Source organism: Phyllobates terribilis, unplaced genomic scaffold (assembly GCF_046119375.1).
Source record: "Phyllobates terribilis strain yellow unplaced genomic scaffold, ASM4611937v1 Scaffold_7__3_contigs__length_470593459, whole genome shotgun sequence".
Classification (NCBI taxonomy): Eukaryota; Metazoa; Chordata; class Amphibia; order Anura; family Dendrobatidae; genus Phyllobates; species Phyllobates terribilis.
In genome coordinates this window covers 253,340,752-253,361,309 of record NW_027362767.1, presented here as the reverse complement: position 1 = coordinate 253,361,309, position 20,558 = coordinate 253,340,752, and the positions used below count along the sequence as shown (strand labels likewise).

At 44.4% G+C, this 20,558-nt stretch overlaps 1 protein-coding gene across 1 annotated transcript in view; it reads left to right on the top strand.

Moving 5' to 3' along the window:
• Window positions 1-20,558, top strand: part of LOC141154405 (uncharacterized) — a 368,179-nt gene that overhangs the window by 310,256 nt on the left and 37,365 nt on the right. Inside the window, exons 28-35 of the mRNA XM_073640289.1 lie at window positions 6,345-6,398; window positions 6,783-6,827; window positions 8,508-8,561; window positions 12,678-12,722; window positions 12,927-12,980; window positions 13,632-13,685; window positions 14,164-14,217; window positions 14,755-14,808. Of these exons, the coding sequence (XP_073496390.1) occupies window positions 6,345-6,398; window positions 6,783-6,827; window positions 8,508-8,561; window positions 12,678-12,722; window positions 12,927-12,980; window positions 13,632-13,685; window positions 14,164-14,217; window positions 14,755-14,808 (414 nt within the window). The remainder of the gene's footprint in view (window positions 1-6,344; window positions 6,399-6,782; window positions 6,828-8,507; window positions 8,562-12,677; window positions 12,723-12,926; window positions 12,981-13,631; window positions 13,686-14,163; window positions 14,218-14,754; window positions 14,809-20,558) is intronic.

Below are 20,558 nucleotides of genomic sequence, written 5' to 3'. Positions count from 1 at the left end.
GCTGCCAGCAGAGCGGGAGGAGGACGCTGGGCACGGAGCAGAGAGGTGAGGGGAACAGCGTCCCTGCCTAGCAGAGGGCAGGGACGCCGGCACTACACTTGCAAGCAGGTAAGCGGATATCAGGCAGGTATCAAGCAGGAATCTGGCAGGTAACAAGCAGGAATCTGGCAGGTGACTGGCAGGTAACAAGCAGGAATCTGGCAGGTGACTGGCAGGTAACTGGTAACGGGACCTGAGGGCTGAAGCAGAGTGAAGGCTTTGCAACAACATTGCTCGGGCACCTCCATTTTGGAGGAGGTGCCTTATATATGGGAGGTCCTCCGGCAATTGGCCGGGGACTCCTTAGGACGGCGCGCGCGGTCCCTTTAAGAGAGGGGGAGCACGCGCGCGCGCGCCCTAAGAACACTGCCGGGGAAGGAGCGCGTGCCGGAAGCAGCGGGGAGAGAAGCGCTGGAGGACGCCACGCCTGGAGCGGGGAGGTGAGAGGGATGGCGTCTCTGCCTAGTACGGGGCAGAGACGCCGATGCTACACTATGATTCTTGAAGAATGGGAAGACACGGAGAAAAAACTCATTATACCAAGAGACTTCAAAGCCCGGCTTCAGTTTAACCCGGAGGACATTAAGCTATGGGAACAAATTCCCAAAGTAGATATCCCTACTGCAAAAGTCGCTAGGAAGATTTCCATCCCCTTTGAGGACACCTCTTGTCTAAAAGATGCAATGGACAGCAAAGCAGGGAATATGCTAGAAAGATGCTGGGAAACATCTGCAGCAGTCATAAAAACTAATATTGAGGCTATCTCGGTGGCTAGATCCATGTCTCTATGGATAGATGACCTTTCAGATCAAATTACATCCAAGACCCCCTGAGAAATATTGTCAGGCTCCCTGCCTATGTTAAAACTGACAACACAATTTTTAGCTGACGCATCAAAAGAGTCAGTCAGGTTCGCGTCTAGGGGTAGTGTGCTCTCTAACTCAGCAAGATGTGCAATTTGGCTTAAAACTTGGTCAGGAAACAGCAATTCCAAAAACAAACTTTGCTCCCTCCCATTCTCCGGTTCCCAGCTCTTTGGCCTGGTTCTCGATGAAATCCTTGAAAGGGCATCGGATAAGAAAAAATGTTTCCCTGAGGAGAAAATAAAAAAATTCAAGCCTTTTCGTAAATCCCGTTGGTCCCCTAGACGAGACTATAGGGGCAAGGGTAAATCGGGTAGATGGTCCTGCAAAAAAGGAGGTAAGGATAGAGCAAACCAGTTTTTATCTGGTCCGTCGAGTAGACCCTGACGCCAGGGGGGTGGGGGGAGGCTCCGTTTTTTTTCTAGAAAAATGGCAGTCCATAACAAAAAAACATTGGCTCTTATGGATCATTATAGAGGGATACAAAATAGACTTCTCCCATCCTCCCCCACATCGCTTTCAAATTACTCATCCGCACTTTTTCTCGGCCTCAAAAAGCCTCTGGCAGGACATAACCCTAAAAGCTCTAGGCACGGTCAAACAAGTACCTTCCTCAGAATTAGGATCGGGACACTATTCCTCCCTCTTCTCGATACTGAAACTGTTGGGCAAACGCCGTACGGTTATATATCTCAAACCCTTAAATCAGTGGGTAGAATACAAAAGATTCAAAATGAAGACGATCAGATCCAGCATTCCATTAATACAAAAGGACGTCATGTATTTCCAGCGTAAAATGGGCCAAAGCTCACTCGAGGCCCCTACAAAGATCAATCCTGTCTACGTAGAACACACGGTCATCAGGACTAGACAAAAGCATGAAATTGCCAATAGAGCTAAAACTTTACCTTTCCTGGTGGACAGATCCTTCAAACCTAAGAAAGGCAGTAGATTTAATCCTCCTTCCCTCAATTCAGATCTCTACAGATGCCAGTCAAAGAGGCTGGGGTGCGAACGTAGAAGGCAGATACTTTAAAGGCTTATAGTCTTTAGAAGTACAAGGAAAATCTTCAAACTTTAAAGAGCTAAGGGCAGTCTGCGAAACCTTCCAACAATGCCAGGATCTGGTCAGGGGAAATCACATAAAAATTTCCTCGGACAACAATACCACCGTCTCCATCCTTCGCCGGCAGGGAGGGCCAAAAGTTGTTAAGGTTAATACTTCTAGCAGCACAGATCTTCCGATGGGCAGAGGCGAACGTCCTTTCAGTATCGGCAGTCTATCTCAGAGGATCCGAAAACACGGTAGCAGACTTCCTCAGTGTAGCATCGGCGTCTCTGCCTCCTGCCAGGGAGAGACGCCGTCCCTCTCACCTCCCCGTTCCCCGCGCGGCGTCATCCAGCGCTCCTCTTCCTGCAGCGGCCGGCGCGCGCTCTTTCCCGGGCACCGTGCTTAGGGCGCGGACTCCCTCTCTCTTAAAGGGGCCGCGCGCGCAGTCCTAAGGAGTCCCCGGCCAATAGCCGGAGGACCTCCCATATTTAAGGCACCTTCTCCAAAATGGAGGTGCCCGAGCAAAAGTTGTTGCACAAGTATACTTACCTCTGCTTCAGCCCTCAGGTCCCGTTGCCAGCCTGACTACCAGTCCTGTCTGCCAGCTTGTCTACTCTGCAGCCCGACAGTCTGTCTCCGGTCATCCACCAGTCTGTCTATGGGTAAGTCCACCTGCTTACCAGGAAGCACCTGCCAGTTACCTGCCTGCTACCTGCCGTGCCTGCTAACCCGCTCACCTTGGAGCGCTCGCCTGCTACCCGTCTGTTACCTGCTAGCCTACCTGGAGGCTCTGCCGTCACTTGCTGTGACCACCTGCCTGCTAGCCTAGAGACTTCAGCCTGCTTGGCCGTCACTTGCCGTGACCACCTGATAGCCTACCTGGAGGCTCCTGCTGTCACTTGTTGTGACCACCTGCCTGGTAAACCTAGAGACTACTACTTGCTCTGCTGTCACGTACCATGACCACCTGTCAGCTAACCAGAGACTTCTGCCTGCTTGCTGTGTCCATCCGCCATACCGGTCAGTCCCAGCCATCTGACCCATGGGAGCCACCTGCTCTCTTACAAGGTTGTTCCCAGAGTAGCACCTGGTCCCTCTGCCCGGATCCTCCCTGGTCATGGAGTCGTTAGCCGCCGTACGACCAGGGTCGGTTCGGGTTGATACTTAGTTACGCCCCTCTGGGTCCCTCCTTGCACCGCGGCACAGAGGTTCCACCACCCGGACCCGTAACACTCAGCAGAGAGAAAATCTGGTCTTCCAAATGGGAATTGAACCCAGACATCTTCCATCAAATAGTCCAAAGATGGGGTACTCCCTCCATAGACTTGTTTGCAACCAGGAGAAATGGGAAACTTCAGCGGTTTTTCTCCATGGACCCGAACGACGATCCGGAAGGCGTGGACCCGCTCTCTGAGCCATGGGGAGTAGGTCTTCTGTACGCTTTTCCACCAATTCCACTCATATCAAGAGTATTGAGGAAAGTCCGGCAGGAACAGGCGACTCTAATACTGATAGCACCTTACTGGCCCAAAAAGAACTGGCTCCCGCTGTTGCACCGAATATCGGTGGATTATCCATTCAGACTCCCGTACAGAGAGGACCTTATGTCTCAAGGGCCCTTGTTTCATCAGAATATCCACCTTCTCCAGTTAACAGCTTGGATCCTGAAAGGCGGATCCTAGCCTCTAAAGGCCTCTCAGACCGAGTAATTACAACTCTGCAGTCTAGTAGGATACCGGTAACATCAACCATATATTCCAGAATATGGAAACAGTTTTGTCTTTTGCAGGAGAATCAGTCACAGATTCCTTTCATCCAGACATCCCTAAAATCCTAGAATTCATACAAAAGGGATTTGATAAAGGCTTTAGGCCAAATACTTTAAAAGTACACATCTCTGCCCTAAGTGCATTTCTGGACTACCCCTTGGTAGACCACCTGTCATGCAGGGTGTGGGAAAGACTTAGTGCAACACAGAGGGAAGAGGGAAAAGGAGCCCAGACACTAGGGAAAGTGGGGAGTGGAGATCTCCTAGTATGTTCTAGTGTCATCCTGTCTCAACTACCATCCGTATATTGGCTCTTCACCAATCGCCACATGCGTGCCTCACCCTGACTTTCCCTGGATAATGGCTAAGGCTAGGAAAGGGAGGAGATGAGCACTAGTCAATCTCCACTAAACTCTATAGACAACAATGGTAGACAGGGGGGGATTGCTTAGCTTTAGATGACTCCAGACAAATGCGCAACACGGCCTCAAGCTCCAGAGAGGACAAAGTACTGTTCTTGCTAATGCCTCACAAGTAGTAAAGAATATCGCCGGCACCTCCCTCTCAGACACACCAGGTATTTATACACCCAGGCCAGGGAGCTAATTAGCCAGAGGGAGGTAGCCGCTGGGTCCTACAGACAGACAGCCTCTAAGAAGATGTCTGTAATGCCAAACTTAGAGATCTCCTGCAACCAACTGCAGGGCGACTGTCTGTCACCTCTGACACACTAGTGACACACCCATGGATATCGAGGTTTACTAGAGCTATTTCTCGCCTGAGACCTACAGTTAGAAATCTGGTACCGCCATGGGATATGAACCTAGTGTTAACGGCCTTATGTAAACCTCCATCTGAGCCCTTGGAACAGATAGTGGTGGATCTATTCTCTATTAAATCTGCTTTTTTGGTAGCGGTCACCACAGCAAAACGAGTGGGTGAGATCCAAGCGCTCTCAGTACTGGACCCTTATCTAAAGATCTTAGACGACAGGTTAATTTTCAAACTAGATCCCTCCTTTCTCCCCAAAGTGGTATCAGATACGAACTTAAATCAGGAGATAATTCTACCATCTTTTTGCCAGTCTCCAAAAAACGACAAGGAAAAGTTATTTCATACCCTGGACGCTAAGAGGTCGGTTGTTCGCTACGTGGAAGTAACAGCTCCCTGGAGGCAGGACTCAAATTTGTTTCTACAGTACTCAGGAGCAAACAAAGGCAAAAAAGCCTCTAAACCGACTTTGACAAAATAGATAACTATGACTATCGCCCTCGCATACGAGTCAGAGGGAAAAGATATGGTAATTACCATAAGGGCTCATTCCACTAGCGCAATTTCTGCATACTGGGCGGAGAAGGCAGGAGCATCGGTGGACCAAATCTCCCAAGCAGCAACTTGGTCTAATATATCTACTTTTAGTAAACACTATAAGTTGGATGTACTGACCAGCCAAAGGCTAGCTTATGATAGTAAAATCCTTCAAGCAGTAGTCCCGCCCTAATAGCTGGTTGATTTGGTATTTCTCCTGTCGTGCTGTCATGATGGACTAACTGGTAAAATAGGAATTATTCCTACCGTTAATTACGTTTCCAGTCCATCATGACAGCACCGTTATATTCCCTACCCTACTCTTGATACTAATGTGAATGTAACATTGGTGTAGGTGTAATAAAATAGAGTTGCATCCATCCTGGGGTGGTGATCAGTACAAACACTGAGGGTGAGGTGAGGGGGGGGGGGGAGGGGGAGCTTTTAACCTCTCATGTGTTTCCTGCCCCTAGAGGATCAGAAGAACTACCTCCTGTCGTGCTGTCATGATGGACTCCTGGAAACGTAATTAATAGTAGGAATAATTCCTATTTTCCCGTTACTGAGATAGAAGATGGCAGCTGCTACTGATGAGATTCTATGTAGATGGAAGAAGGGAGGAGCTATAGGCACAGCTCCTTCCTCCTCCCCCTCCTATGGGGCGACACGGTGGCTCAGTGGTCAGCACTGCAGCCTTGCAGCGCTGGGGTCCTGGGTTCAAATCCCACCAAGGACAACATCTGCAAGGAGTTTGTATGTTCTCCCCGTGTTTGCGTGGGTTTCCTCCAGGTTCTCCAGTTTCCTCCCACACTCCAAAGACATACTGATAGGGAATCTAGATTGTGAGCCCCGATGGGGACAGCAACGATAATGTTTGTAAAGCGCTGCAGAATATGTTAGCGCTATATAAAAATAAAGGTTTATTATAAGATTATTATTATCTACATAGGAGATGGCAGCTGCTGTTGATTATATTCTACCTCAGTAATGGTAAAGTCTTTCTTCACTGAATACAGATTTTACCTCAGAATTGAGAATTTTGATCAATTCTGGCAGAGAAGCAGATTTCTCTGATAAGATATATGACAAAGTTAGTGATTTTCACGTGAACTATTGATTTATGAAATAAAAATGTAAAGTAAAGCAATCAAATAGATTTCGGGCTCTGATTAAATAGTTCCTGAGATGTAACCAGGCAGGATGTGTGACAGGGTGAATTTAGAACTTCCTTCCATTCATAACTTTTTACTGTTGATATTAATGAACAAGTATTTCTATTATTATAAGTTTCTCTTCTTTGCCCCTTGTAATTTAGGGAAGTCGTGGACCAGATGGACCAAAGGGAATGACTGGACCAAGAGGAAACAGGGTAACAAAAGTGCTCAAATCATACACATGCACCCCAAAGCACTTGGCTCACAAGGCTCCGCTAATTTCCATGGAAGCCTCAAACACAATAAAAACAAGTCCATTCTTCAAGATTCTGTTATCAAGTTTACGCCTTTCACCTATCACAAATTTTGTAAGGTGATTAACACTGAGCCTATTTGTGGTGGGCTACCTGGACAGCTGAAGCTATCAGGAACTTCATAGACCTCCTGGATCTGTTACAGGTGGATCCATGAAAACCTTCGGCTTGTGATGTTATATTAAGGACAGAAAGTATCACTGTAACCATTAGTGTTGATGTGTCGTGTGCCTCACATTTGTGCCAGCCTTATTCCATGTAATTTACATTTCTTGTTAATTCCAGGGACGTATGGGGCAGAGAGGTCTTGTCGGATCACCAGGACCTTCGGTAAGTTGACACTTGGTCATTTCCTTTTTAAACCTGAAATTCAGTCCTCAGAAAAAGGCCTAAGGGTGAAACTATTGATGCAGCTGAATGAACTCAGCCAAATTAATGCCCGGCCATAGTAGCCACTGGCTACGTGATTTTGGCAGTAAATTATCAGCCATTCGTACACTGCAAGAAGACACCTAACATGTAATCTCAGTACTTTGACAGTGACCTCGAAGTATGCGTAGGTTGTGGTCCAAACTTCGGCTCTAGCATCAGCAGTTTGTGCAGAATTTTTGTGGGCCAGACATTGACTTACAGGCTGTGTGCCCACGATGCGTATTTGGTGCATATTTGCAGCGCGTAAACGCTCCAGAAACGCATTGCATACCTTATCCCATGACTTCCTATGACATTCTGCAAGTTCTATGCACATGGTCCGTATTTTTTCTGCGCAGATTTTACTCGCAGAAAAAATACGGACATGACCAATTCTTGTGCGTTTCTGCATGCGTATTTGCCTATACAATGCATTGGAAAAACGCATGGCAAATACACATGCAAATGCGCATCAAATACGCATGTAAAAACCGCATGCATTTTTCTGCCAAGGAGATGCAGAAATGCTCAGGAAAATTTCTGCTTCATTTCTGCATCGTGGGCACTAAGCCACAGGGTAGATATCTATCAATGGCTCTGGATTGACATTTTTCTTCTGGTGGAGAGATCATTTGCATTTTTCCATTTGCTTGTAAGACTTGTTGCACCAGCTCATTCTCAGTACCCCCTGAGCTGACAAATATGACTCTTCCACCCACATTGTCTCTGATATTTCCTTTGCTGGGAGAAACTGCTAACAGAAAGAGTTCTGGATTATTCATGTGAATAGTACATATAGTACCTGTCATAACCTTTGAACAATATTGTTGCCAAGTATGGAATAAAAAGCCTTGCTGTAGTTTCAGAAAATATTATAGTCTTATAGAGATAGATATATAGTGTAAGGCGGCGGTGTTCACACTGTACAGTAACTGAGGCAGTGACCCAAGCAAGTCCAACATAAACAGCTTTTATTCAGCAACTCACGGGTAAACAGAAAGTCCTCCGGGTTCGCAGCCGGGTTAACATGAGTCCATAAACAACGGTTGCCGTGGGCAATGGCCGCGCCGGGCCGCTCAGAGCCTGACGGGTGCAGAGCCTTCCCAGGCGGTGGTTCAGCCACACTCAATCCTGCTGAGCTTTCCTGCTATCCTCCTAGCAGGTCCCAACACTGAACCACACTACTCCTTAATGCAGGGTTTTTAAAGGACCTGTGGCAAGAGCCACTGGAAAACCCGGGTTGGAGGGAGGAGGCCGCCCCACTGCCTTCCTGTAGCCTCCTCCAAGAAATGAAGGCCCTGCCGGGTTTTACTATTCTGCCTTAGCCAGATAGCCTGACCAGGTCAATGCTCACCTTCATTCCTGCATTGTAGCCGCAGGTGTGTCTATGACTGCAATGCACTCCAACGGGTTTAATAGGTCTCTGTACACATTCTGGGGATATATAACGTCCCTCGTATACGATCCCAGTCACTGCCTCACGATAGATAGATAGATAGATAGATAGATAGATAGATAGATAGATCGATAGATATGTATATTAGATTTTTATGTATGTTTAAAAAAATTAAATGCCTTTTTCTTTTATTTCCCTTTCAGGGTCATCGGGGTGTTCCAGGTCCAGACGGCGCAGGAGGACTGCCTGGTATACAGGTTCCCACTATGCACTATATATATACCCATTATACGGCATGGTGCTTGGCCTTGCACCAGGCGCTTCACAGGCCCGCTCTTATCTAGTCTCCTTATTCTTAGTCATCTCTGATGCTTGATGGTATTTTATATTCTACTATTTCTCCTCTTCTATAATATATTCTTTAGCTGAGCTTACATTGCCATTTCAGAAGTTGGGTATTACATATATACAATGTTGTGAAAAAGTGTTTGCCCCCTTCCTGATTTCTTATTCTTTTGCATGTTTGTCACACTTAAATGTTTCAGATCAAAAAACAAATTTAAATATTAGACAAAGTTAACACAAAATACAGTTTTTCAATTAAGTTCTTTATTATAAAAGGAAAAAGAAATCTAAACCTACAGGGCCCTGTGTGAAAGTGATTACCCCTAAACCTAATAACTGGTTGGGCCTCCCTTAGCAGCAACAACTGCAATCAAGCGTTTGCGATAACTGGCAATGAGTCTTTTACAATGCTCTGGAGGAATTTTGGCCCACTCATCTTTGCAAAATTGTTGTAATTCAGCCACATTGGAGGGTTTCCGAGCATGAACTGCCTTTTTAAGGTCATGCCACTGCATCGCAATCGGATTAAGGTCAGGACTTTGACTAGGCAACTCCAAAGTCTTAATTTTGTTTTTCTTAAGCCATTCAGAGGTGGACTTGCTGGTGTGTTTTGAGTCATTGTCCTACTGCATAACCCAAGTGCGCTACAGCTTGAGGTCACGAACAGATGGCTGGATATTCTCCTTCAGGATTTTTTGGTAGATAACAGAATTCATGGTTCCATTTACCACAGAAAATCTTTCAGGTCCTGAAGCGACAAAACCGCTCCAGACCATCACACTACCACCACCATATTTTACTGTTGGTATGATGTTCCTTTTCTGAAATGCTGTGTTACTTCTACGCCAGATATAATAGGACATACACCTTCCAAAAAGTTTAACTTTTGTCTTGTCAGTCCACAAAGTATTCTACCAAAGTCTTGGTGATCATCTAGATGTTTTTTGGCAAAACTGAGATGAGCCTTTTTGTTTTTGCTCAGCAGTGGTTTTAGTCTTGGAACTCTGCCATGTGTTATGCACACGCCCGGACTGACTGGCGTGTGCGTGTTTAGTGATCCCACTGGACCATGAACCGGAGAGTGCCTGGAGGGGCATAACTAAGTATCTACCCGATCCGACCAAGGTCGCACGATGGCTAACGACGCCAGTGCACCAGGGAGGAACCGAGCAGAGGGACCAGGTGCGACTCCAGGTCAGACCCCGGACACGGCTGTTGACCCACACCGGGGAATACAGGAACAGGCAGGTTAGAGCACAGGCTGGGTAGGGTCCAGTACAGACTAGGAGACTGGTTCAGAGCCGCCGATACGGTAATCAAGCAGAGTAAAGCGAAACCGCAGATGCGGTGGACAAGGCAGAGCAGAGCGAAACCGCAGATGCGGTGGACAGGGCTGAGCAGAGTGAAACCGCAGGTGCGGTGGACAAGGCTGAGCAGAGCGAAACCGCAGATGCGGTGGACAAGGCAGAGCAGAGCGAAACCGCAGGCGCAGTGGACAAGGCAGAGCAGAGCGAGACCGCAAGTGCGGTGGACAAGGCAGAGCAGAGCGGGCAGAAACCGCCAGAGCGGTAAGTAAGGCAGAACAGAGATAAACCGCCAAGGCAGTGAGCGAAGACAGAGCAGAAGGGACAGGGCTCTGTTCACACGGAACAGACTGGAAGGGAGAGGCAGAACCAGATACACACAAGGTACTTGCAAAGAAGTAGCGAGTGGACTCAAAACTCACAAACAGAAGTACAGCGACAACGAGTAGGAGTTAGGTGCAGGTACAGACTCTGCAGAAAAAGAGAGGAAACGGTCAAAGAGACAAATGAGGTAACAGGTTAGGAGACAGTTCAGACAGGAACTGTACTGCAACGAAATACAGGAACGAGCCTAGGTATAGCCAAGTGCTGGTTCAGACACTGCAGCAAAAGGAAGGAAACGGACATAGGGACAAAACAGGTAACAGGTTAGGAGACAGTTCAGACAGAAACTGTACTGCAACGAAATACAGGAACGAGCCTGGGTATAGCCAAGAGCTGGTTCAGACACTGCAGCAAAAGGAAGGAAAATTACATAGAAACAAAACAAGTAACAGGTTAGGAGACAGTTCAGACAGGAACTGTACTGCAACGAAATACAGGAACGAGCCTGGGTATAGCCAAGTGCTGGTTCAGACGCTGCAGCAAAAGGGAGGAAACGGACATAGAAACAAAACAAGTAACAGGTTAGGAGACAGTTCAGACAGGAACTGTTACTGCAGCGAAATACAGGAATGAGCCTGGGTATACGGCCCCCAGAGGCAGAAATGAACAGGCTAGGAGCGTGTTCAGACTGGCCTGGAAATACAGCCTCCAGGAAGGCCAACAGACAGGCAAGAGAAACAGGACCTGGCACATTCAGAGTCAAGGAGCACACTGAATGATAAAGTTGCTCAGGCATCAGTTTCCAGGTGAAGCTGGTTTAAATATCCAGTGACAGACAGCAATAGGCTGAGGACGCATTAGGGGTGTGCCCACAGCAGCTACAAGAATCAGGAAGTAACTGGGCCGCCGCCCTAAGCAGTCAGAACAGAAACAAACAGACAGCATGGAAAGAAGCCAGGCTAGCAGACTGGACTGAAGAACAAGTTTGCGATCTTGCACAGTGAGAGATGGTGCACTATGCAAGCCCGCCACCAGGTATGTTACACCATGCAGGCCATTTTTGCTCAGTTTCTTTCTTATGGTGGAGTCATGAACACTGACTTTAACTGAGGCAAGTGAGGCCTGCAGTTCTTTGGATGTTGTTGTGGGGTCTTTTGTGACCTCTCGGATGAGTCGCTGCTGTCTTGGGGTAATTTTGGTCTGCCGGCCACTCCTGGGAAGGTTCACCACTGTTTCATGTTTTCGCCATGTGTGGATAATGGCTCTCACTGTGGTTCATTGGAGTCCCAAAGCTTTCGAAATGGCTTTATAACGTTTTCCAGACTGATTGAACTCAATTACTTTGTTTCTCATTTGTTCCTGAATTTCTTTAATTGCAGCATGATGTCTAGCTTTTGAGGATCTTTTGGTCTACTTCACTTTGTCAGGCAAGTCCTATTTAAGTGATTTCTTGATTGAGAACAGATGTGGCAGTAATCAGACCTGTGTGTGGCTAGGGAAATTGAACTCAGCAAAGATGTGATAAACCACAGTTAATTTATGTTTCAAGTTGGGGGGGGGGGCAATCACTTTTTCACACAGGGCCCTGTAGGTTTGGATTTCTTTTTCCCTTAATAATAAAGACCTTCATTTAAAAACTGCATTATGTGTTTATTTGTGTTATCTTTGTCTAGTATTTAAATTTGTTTTGTGATCTGAAATATTTAAGTGTGACAAACATGCAAAAGAATAAGAAATCAGGAAGAGGGCAAACACTTTTTCACACCAGTGTGTGTGTGTGTGTGTGTGTGTGTGTGTGTGTGTGTGTGTGTGTGTGTGTATATACAGTACAGACCAAAAGTTTAGACACACCTTCTCATTTAAAGATTTTTCTGTATTTTCATGACTTTGAAAATTGTACATTCACACTGAAGGCATCAAAGCTATGAATTAACACATGTGGAATTATATACTTAACAAAAAAGTGTGAAACAACTGAAAATATGTTTCACACTTTTTTGTTAAGTATATAATTCCACATGTGTTAATTCATAGCTTTGATGCCTTCAGTGTGAATGTACAATTTTCAAAGTCATGAAAATACAGAAAAATCTTTAAATGAGAAGGTGTGTCCAAACTTTTGGTCTGTACTGTATATAATAAGCACGCGCACACACACATATATATATTCAGTCAGGGGCGACAGAGGTTCATATAGGAGAGAGTTAATACATAAGGCTGACGTTGGATGTCTAGATTAGCTGGTACATAGCATCTTCACTTTTATGATCGTCTTTGCTCTTTGTTGCAGATTCACTTGCTTTGGCCATTTTCATCAGCAGCATGGCATCATAGCTTAGTATATAATACAGTGACCGGAATGATCTGTATATATAAAAAAACTGTGTTTAACTATTCCAGGGATCAACTGGTGCAGCAGGGTCTCCCGGGAGTCGAGGGCCTCCAGTAAGTATTGAGAATTGGGTTGCCAATGTGATGGCAAGTATATATATGTCCCCTTCATCTCCTAATGACTTGTCTACCACATGGTTATAGGAAATCATTTTTGGTAAAAAGGAGTAGACTTATGTCTAGAGTTGATATGGTTATTACACTACAGAATGGCTTTTATAGCATTTATAAAGCACTATGTTTCCTCTTTATCTGCAGGGTGTGGCTGGACCTCGTGGGGAGACAGGCAGAGATGGACCTTCAGGCCCACCAGTGAGTTAATGCCTAAAAGGGGTTGTTTAGGTTAGAGAAAAAATGTCTTCTTTTTCCATAAAAAACACCCCTTTGTCTATAGACTGTATTGCAGCTCAGCCTCATTCTTTTGAGCATGACTGACCTGCAATGCCATAAACAACTTATGAACAGGAGTGGTGCTATTTTTAGGTGGGAAAAAAAAGACTTTATTCTCAAATGAGAAGTATTTCCAGTATAGGTGGTAACTTACTAATCGCTGAGGGTCTGATGACTAACACCATCACCGATGTCAAAAACAGGACACTGGAACCCAGTAACCAGGATTTGCAGCCCCATGTTGAATGGATCAGATGTGCACATACTGTACATGACCTCTCCTCTATTCATAGTCTATGGGACTGCTAGAAAAGCCAACCACTTTCCTCTGCTTCTTTTGCCAGTCCCATAAACAATGAATAGAGCTGAAGTTGACGCATGTCCTCTTCATTCAAGCCAGGGCTGCAGAGCACAGATCACGGGTTCCAATGCCCTATTCTAAGGACCGCTGAGACCCCCAACAATCTGTAAGTTATCACCTATCCTTATCTTGACAATATCCCTTTAACTTTCAGGCTTTACATACAGTTTTCTGTCAATTAACACATGGATATTTTTTCTTTTTTATTCTAGGGTCTTCTTGGTAGACTGGGTCCAGATGGGGAGCCTGGGCCCTTGGGAGAAAGGGTGAGCAGATACAAATACAGGATATTTGTAAAAGTGCAAAAAGAGACTTTTTTTCCCCCCAACCCTATATCCCTTGTAACCTTTCCCATAAATGCATAATAGATGTAGGTCCCACCTCTAAGACCAACATGTGTGGAGAACATGTCTAATAAGGCATCCGCCAGTGACAATGAACGGAGAGATGGCCGCATATGTGCAAGTGCACTCAACTGTTGCCTGTCAATGTAGAGAACCACACACGACTTCTCCATGTATTCTTCGCCTGGATGTAGCAGCTAAAAGTCAACTCTCCAGGCGTATCAGGAGACCCACATTCGCTAAATAGGTCCCAGTGGTGGGACCTGCATCTCCAACACATTTTCGACCCATCCTTTGAAGTTGGTATTCCTCTTTAATGCTCATGTTGTTTATGCTCTTTGGGAAAGTGCATAACTAGTGAAAACTATTAATATCTGATCTGCTATTCACTATCTTATAGGGCTTCACAGGAAAGCATGGCATTGAAGGACCCCAAGGACCTGTGGGCATGTATGTAAGTGTATAGGGTGTTACCGTTCAGTGCATATATTTTTTATTAGGGACGAAGAGATGTGACTAAAGGGTCCTCCAGTCTTACGGAAATAAAGCTTAATTATTGTGTAAAGAAAAATCCTGAAATATTAGCTACCTTTGAATTTCAATACCTCACCAATTTGCAGATATCTATATTTCATCAGACCCAACGCTTCTCAAGGCTGAGAGTTTACTGCACTGTATCAAGAAAATTATCACTGTACAGTATCAAAGGAATGCTCTATGAGCTAAATACATCAGAAACACAAATTTATCCTATTCTAGGATATGCAATAATGTATCAGTCCAGGCTGTTTGACTCGCAGAGGATTTTACAATGTGCGGGGATGGTCTTTGTTGACCTGACACCTCAAAAGTTACAGCAAAAGGGAAAAAATATAATAACATAAGCAAATATGATATGCACCTATAGTTCAGACGTCAGGACTCTATAATATATACCGCTTTAAACTGTGGAGAGTTGGAATATTATTTGGATTTTTTTTTTATTTTGCAGGGTTTCCCAGGCCCTTCTGGTCAAAGAGGTCGAACAGGCTACTCCGGTGAGAAGGTATGCATTAAAGGGAACCTGTCATGTTGAAGACGGTATCTGATCTGCAGGCAGGATGTTATCGAGCCATTGGAGCTGATCAGATTGCTATACATTTTTGTGGGAATAGTTTCCATAAAACTTGGTGTTTGTTTGCATACGAGTCCAGAGGGCAGTCCTATCAGTGACTGACACTCTTCTCTGTATGACTACATGCTGAGATAGCTGTCAGTCACTTAGTAGGCCCACCTACATACTCATATACATACAAAAAACATGAATTTCAATGATTAAAAAACAAGTTATACCAAATCTTTGCCATCAAATATATATGGAGCTAGAAAATTCCTTACAGAGAATGTTAGGGCTTAACAGGCACTGGAACCACTATTAGGATAGTAAGAAATAATGGTTGAAATTACATGTAAGTAAAATAATGTTAAAAACTAAAGGCAGCTCAAAAGCAACAGTAGAAACACTAGGTAGCAACGTGTTCCTGGGAAGCAAGTCCCCTTTTCCAGCTTCCTCGATAAAGGGGGCCCTGCGTCCCTGAAATGCATTGCTGCCAAGAGTTTATAACATTATTATTGTGCTGCCATTAGTTTTTAATATTATTTTGTTTATAGGCAATTCTATCCATTAAATCTTCCTTTCCTAATAGTGGTTCCAGCGGCTATTTAGCCCTAACATTCCCCTGTAGGGAATCAACTCCCCAGGCACATCAGGCGATTGTCATCTGACATTGGGGTAACATGGCTGCTTCCCACTCCTTGGATCCCAAACGCTTACTCTAGTGATTTTTTATCAATTTAGACTTATCCCTTTTCCACTCTCTTTAACACTGGCTCTTTCATTTTCTTTTCTCGAATGCCTTATTTTCCACATCAAACATATATATCATTGTGCTCTGCTCCCCCTTCTCCATACCATGCTCTCCACAGATCAGACATTTACAGTGTGACAGGTTACCTTTAAATCAGACATGTACAATGTGACAGGTTACCTTTAAATCTCCCATCCGCAGTGACACATTTGACAGTAGCAATGCTTTGGGTGCTCCAACTTCTAAAAAAGATATCTGACTTAGGTTTAGCATATTTGATATAATTTAATGTACCTTTACATGGGCCATAAATATGCGTGTTTTTGTTAAGTTTTCCTCACAATTGATAATACTGTACCAAACCGGCATTTGCCGCACTGTCATTCCACTGTGTGAATGCACCATTGATCCCTTAGTGGTGGGGTCTCTTTGGGCCTTAACAAACTGCTTAATTTTTACTTATTGCTTCTACATTTTATCAGCCTATAACTTTTTTTCATTAACTATGTTTTTTGAGGCCTTAATAGATGTTGTAAAAAAAATTATTTTGTATTGTACGTAGATATAAATGACTGTTCAATCCATATACTTTTTTTGCAGCACAAAAAAAATATTTTACTTTTTAGTGTGACCTAATAAATCCCCAAAAGGCATGTTACAGTCTGCAAGGAGTTAAGTACATGCAAATCTCATGTTTCTTAAAAAACATACACATCGAATAGGTCACTAGCTGTGAAAGATACAAAACAGCTCAACTGATTTAAATGCCCACTTATATTTCCCATTAGAGCACATTTAGGTCATACAAGGGAGTACACTAAATTAGACTTAGTTGATATGGCCACGGGAACTCCAATGTTTTAATCCGATGCACATTCATTCCACTTGGCCCCTTTCTTTTTAACTGCGGGGTCAGAAATGGTTTGGTCGGTCGCTACCTTAATGCATCAGTCCTGTCCGTATTCATTAAACTAACCTTTATCTATAAAAACTCTCAATCTAATAATGAAATTATAAGGAATGATTGACACACTGAGATCTCGTGTATGTACATGGGATTGTGAATTTATACAGTACAGACCAAAAGTTTGGACACACCTTCTCATTTAAAGATGTTTCTGTATTTTCTTGACTATGAAAATTGTACATTCACACTGAAGGCATCAAAACTATGAATTAACACATGCGTAATTATATACTTAACAAAAAAGTGTGAAACAACTGAAAATATGTCTTGTATTGTAGGTTCTTCAAAGTAGCCACCTTTTGCTTTGATGACTGCTTTGCACACTCTTGGCATTCTCTTGATGAGCTTCAAGAGTTAAGGCCCCGTCACACATAACGAGATCGCTAGCGAGATCGCTGATGAGTCACGGTTTGGTGACGCAATAGCGATCTCGCTAGCGATCTCGTTATGTCTGACAGGTAGCAACGATCAGGCCCCTGCTGTGAGATCGCTGATCGTTACATAGCTTCCTGGACCATTCCTGGGTCGTTGCGCTCCCGCTGGGCAGTGTGCATTGCTGTATTTGACACCTTGTCAACGACCTCGCTAGCGATTCAGAACTGAGACACGTAGAGGTGCATAAATTGGACTTTTCTGCGTTCATCGTCCCCGATTGGTGGTCGCTACTGCGTCCTTGTTTTTTCAGATCCCACCAGCGTTCTCCGGCTGTGACTCCACTTTGAACAAATCAGACATCTTTGGCGAAGTAGGTATTGTTTGGGGTCTCAAATGAGTTTCCATTTTTAATTCATTTATAGGACATCTACCAATTATCTGCTATCATTGCTCTTCAGGGAGTGAGGGCTTGGCTTCAATAGCGATCTCGTTAGCGATCTCGTTATGTGTGACGGGGCACCAGGACCGTTAAAATACTGGCAGCAGTTGTCGCGGCAGGTCTTCGCATCATGGGTGTTTCTGCCATGTCCCACTGGTTGAAGGCCTGCAATTGCAGGATTGTTTGCACGCTATTCACCGAGCTCCACTTCCCCATTGGCTCGGTCCACAGAGTCCACAAAGCCAGGCGGACAGTGCGTAATTGCATCACGTCGACGAAGAAAGTTTTGAAGCGTGCAACAGGCCAAAAGAACAGAGTCTATTGATTTAAGCTTCATGTTAATTGGCGTATGAAAAACTCTGAAGCGGTTGGCCACGACAGCGTGTCAGAAAACGTGCTGTGTGGGTGTGTGTGCACGAGACCCCTAAAATATCTGCCCATGCAAAAGCATATATATACAGATAGAAGCCAAGCCCTCCCTCCCTGAAGAGCAATGATAGCAGATAATTGGTAGATGTCCTATAAATGAATTAAAAATGGAAACTCATTTGAGACCCCAAACAATACCTACTTCGCTAAAGATGTCTGATTTGTGCAAAGTGGAGTCACAGCCGGAGAACGCTGGTGGGATCTGAAAAACAAGGATGCAGTAGCGACCACCAATCAGGGACGATGAACGCAGAAAAGTCCAATTTATGCACCTCTACGTGTCTCAGCTCTGAATCGCTAGCGAGGTCGTTGACAAGGTGTCAAATACAGCGATGCACACTGCCCAGCGGGAGCGCAACGACCCAGGAATGGTCCAGGAAGCTTTGTAACGATCAGCGATCTCACAGCAGGGGCCTGATCGTTGCTACCTGTCAGACATAACGAGATCGCTAGCAAGATCGCTATTGCGTCACCAAAACTTGACTCATCAGCGATCTCGCTAGCGATCTCGTTATGTGTGACGGGGCCTTAAGGAGAGGAAAAAAAACGAAAGCGCAAAAATGAAAAATCGCCAGGCACTTAAGGGGTTAAACATGTTTTTGGGGGTCCATACGACATTTTTATCACTCTTTATTGGATATTTTTGAGAAGAGATCTGGAGACAAAAAAAAAACAAAAAAAACACAGCAAATTTTGTCATTTCGATTTTTGTTGCTTTATGACATATGGGTTAAATAATTTTATTTCATAGATCAGATTTTAACAGATATGACAGAGCCAAATATGCTTTTTTTGGTTTTGGACTTCCTTAAAAAAACAAGCTGTAAAAACGCAAAAAAAACATTAAAAACAAAAGCTTTCACACAGCACTATTAAATGAAAAAATAATAATAAATAATACTAATAATAATAATATGACGGGTCTCAGAAAATGGCAACACAAATCAGTTTTATTTCTTATAAAGTTCAGAATTTTCTTTATACACTAAAATAATAATAAATGAAAAAGCTATACAAGTTTTGTGTAGCCGTAATCGTACTGAGCTGAAGAACCATGTTTCCAGGTAATTTCTTATTGCACATAGTTACATAGTTTATAAGGCCGAAAAAAGACAAGCGTCCATCCAGTTCAGCCTATTTCTTGTGCACTGCAGCTATTCCGCAGCGTTGATCCAGGGGAAGGCAAAAAAAACAAACATGCGGTATAGGCCAATTTACATCATTGAGGAAAAATTCACTTCCCGACACCAATCTGGCAGTCAGATTAAATCCCTGGATTAATTAACTAAGCATAAGATGTAATTTTATTGTTCTCAAGAAAGGCGTCCAGGCCTCTCTTGAACTCATTAAGTGAGTTGGACATCACCACTTCCTCTCCCAGAGAGTTCCAGAGTCTCACGGCTCTGACCGTAAAGAATCCCCTTCTATGCTGGTGCAGGAACCTCCTTTCCTCCAGACGCATAGTGTGCCCCCTCGTCTTTGTCACCATCCTTGGTATAAACAGGTCATGGGAGAGATCTCTGTACTGCCCCCTGATGTATTTATACATGTTTATGAGGTCTCCCCTAAGCCTTCTCTTTTCCAATGTAAATAGGCCTAATTTTGACAACCTCTCTGGGTATTCTAGTCCCTCCATTCCCTTTATTACCTTAGTCGCCCTCCTTTGTACCCTCTCTAGCTCCAATATGTCTTTCCTGAGCACCGGAGCCCAGAACTGTGCACAATATTCTAAGTGCGGCCTTACCAGCGCTTTATACAGAGGAAGAACAATGTTCTCATCATATGCCCCTATTCCTCTTCTGATGCATGCCATGACTCTATTTGCCTTCGCAGCTGCTGCCTGACACTGGGCACTCCAATTTAATTTGCTATTAACCAAGACGCCCAGGTCCTTCTCCATGTCCGATTTCCCCAACGGTTTCCCATTTAATATGTATGGGTGACTGCTGTTTTTCTTTCCCATGTGCATGACCTTACATTTATCGGCATTGAACCCCATCTGCCATTTTTTGGCCCAACTCCCCAATTTATCTAAATCCTCCTGTAGCTGTGCTCTATCCTCATCTGTATTAACTACTTTACAAAGTTTAGTATCATCTGCAAATATTGCTATTTTACTATGCAACCCTTCCACTAGATCATTAATAAATATATTAAATAATATAGGGCCCAAGACAGACCCTTGAGGCACCTCGCTAGTAACCCTGACACACCCTGAGCTTACTCCATTGATAACCACCCTCTGCTTTCTATCACTCAGCCAGCTATTTACCCACTTGCACACATTATCCCCCAGACCAAGCATTCTCATTTTATATACCAACCTTTTGTGTGGCACGGTATCAAACGCTTTGGAGAAGTCAACGTATACAACATCCACATGAAGCCGTAAAAACAAAGCTCCCCAAAAATAATGGAAGAATTGTGATTTTATTTTTTCCTGTTCTTATATTATACGGTAAAATGAATGGTGTCATTTAAAACTACAAGTCATCCAGCAAAAAAACCCGCCGTCATACGGATATGTTGCAAGAAAAAATAAAAAAAGTTATCGCTGCAGTCTGACAGGATTAGTGCTGGCAGCCATCTTTGCTTCTTCTAAAATCAGTGTTCCTCTGGTAACCATGTCCTGTCGGCAGCGGATTAGTCCGGACATAGTGCGGCCGCATCTATGGCTGCTCATGCTGGTGCAGAATAGTATTTCTCTCAGTATTTTATCACAACGTGTCTGTCAGTCA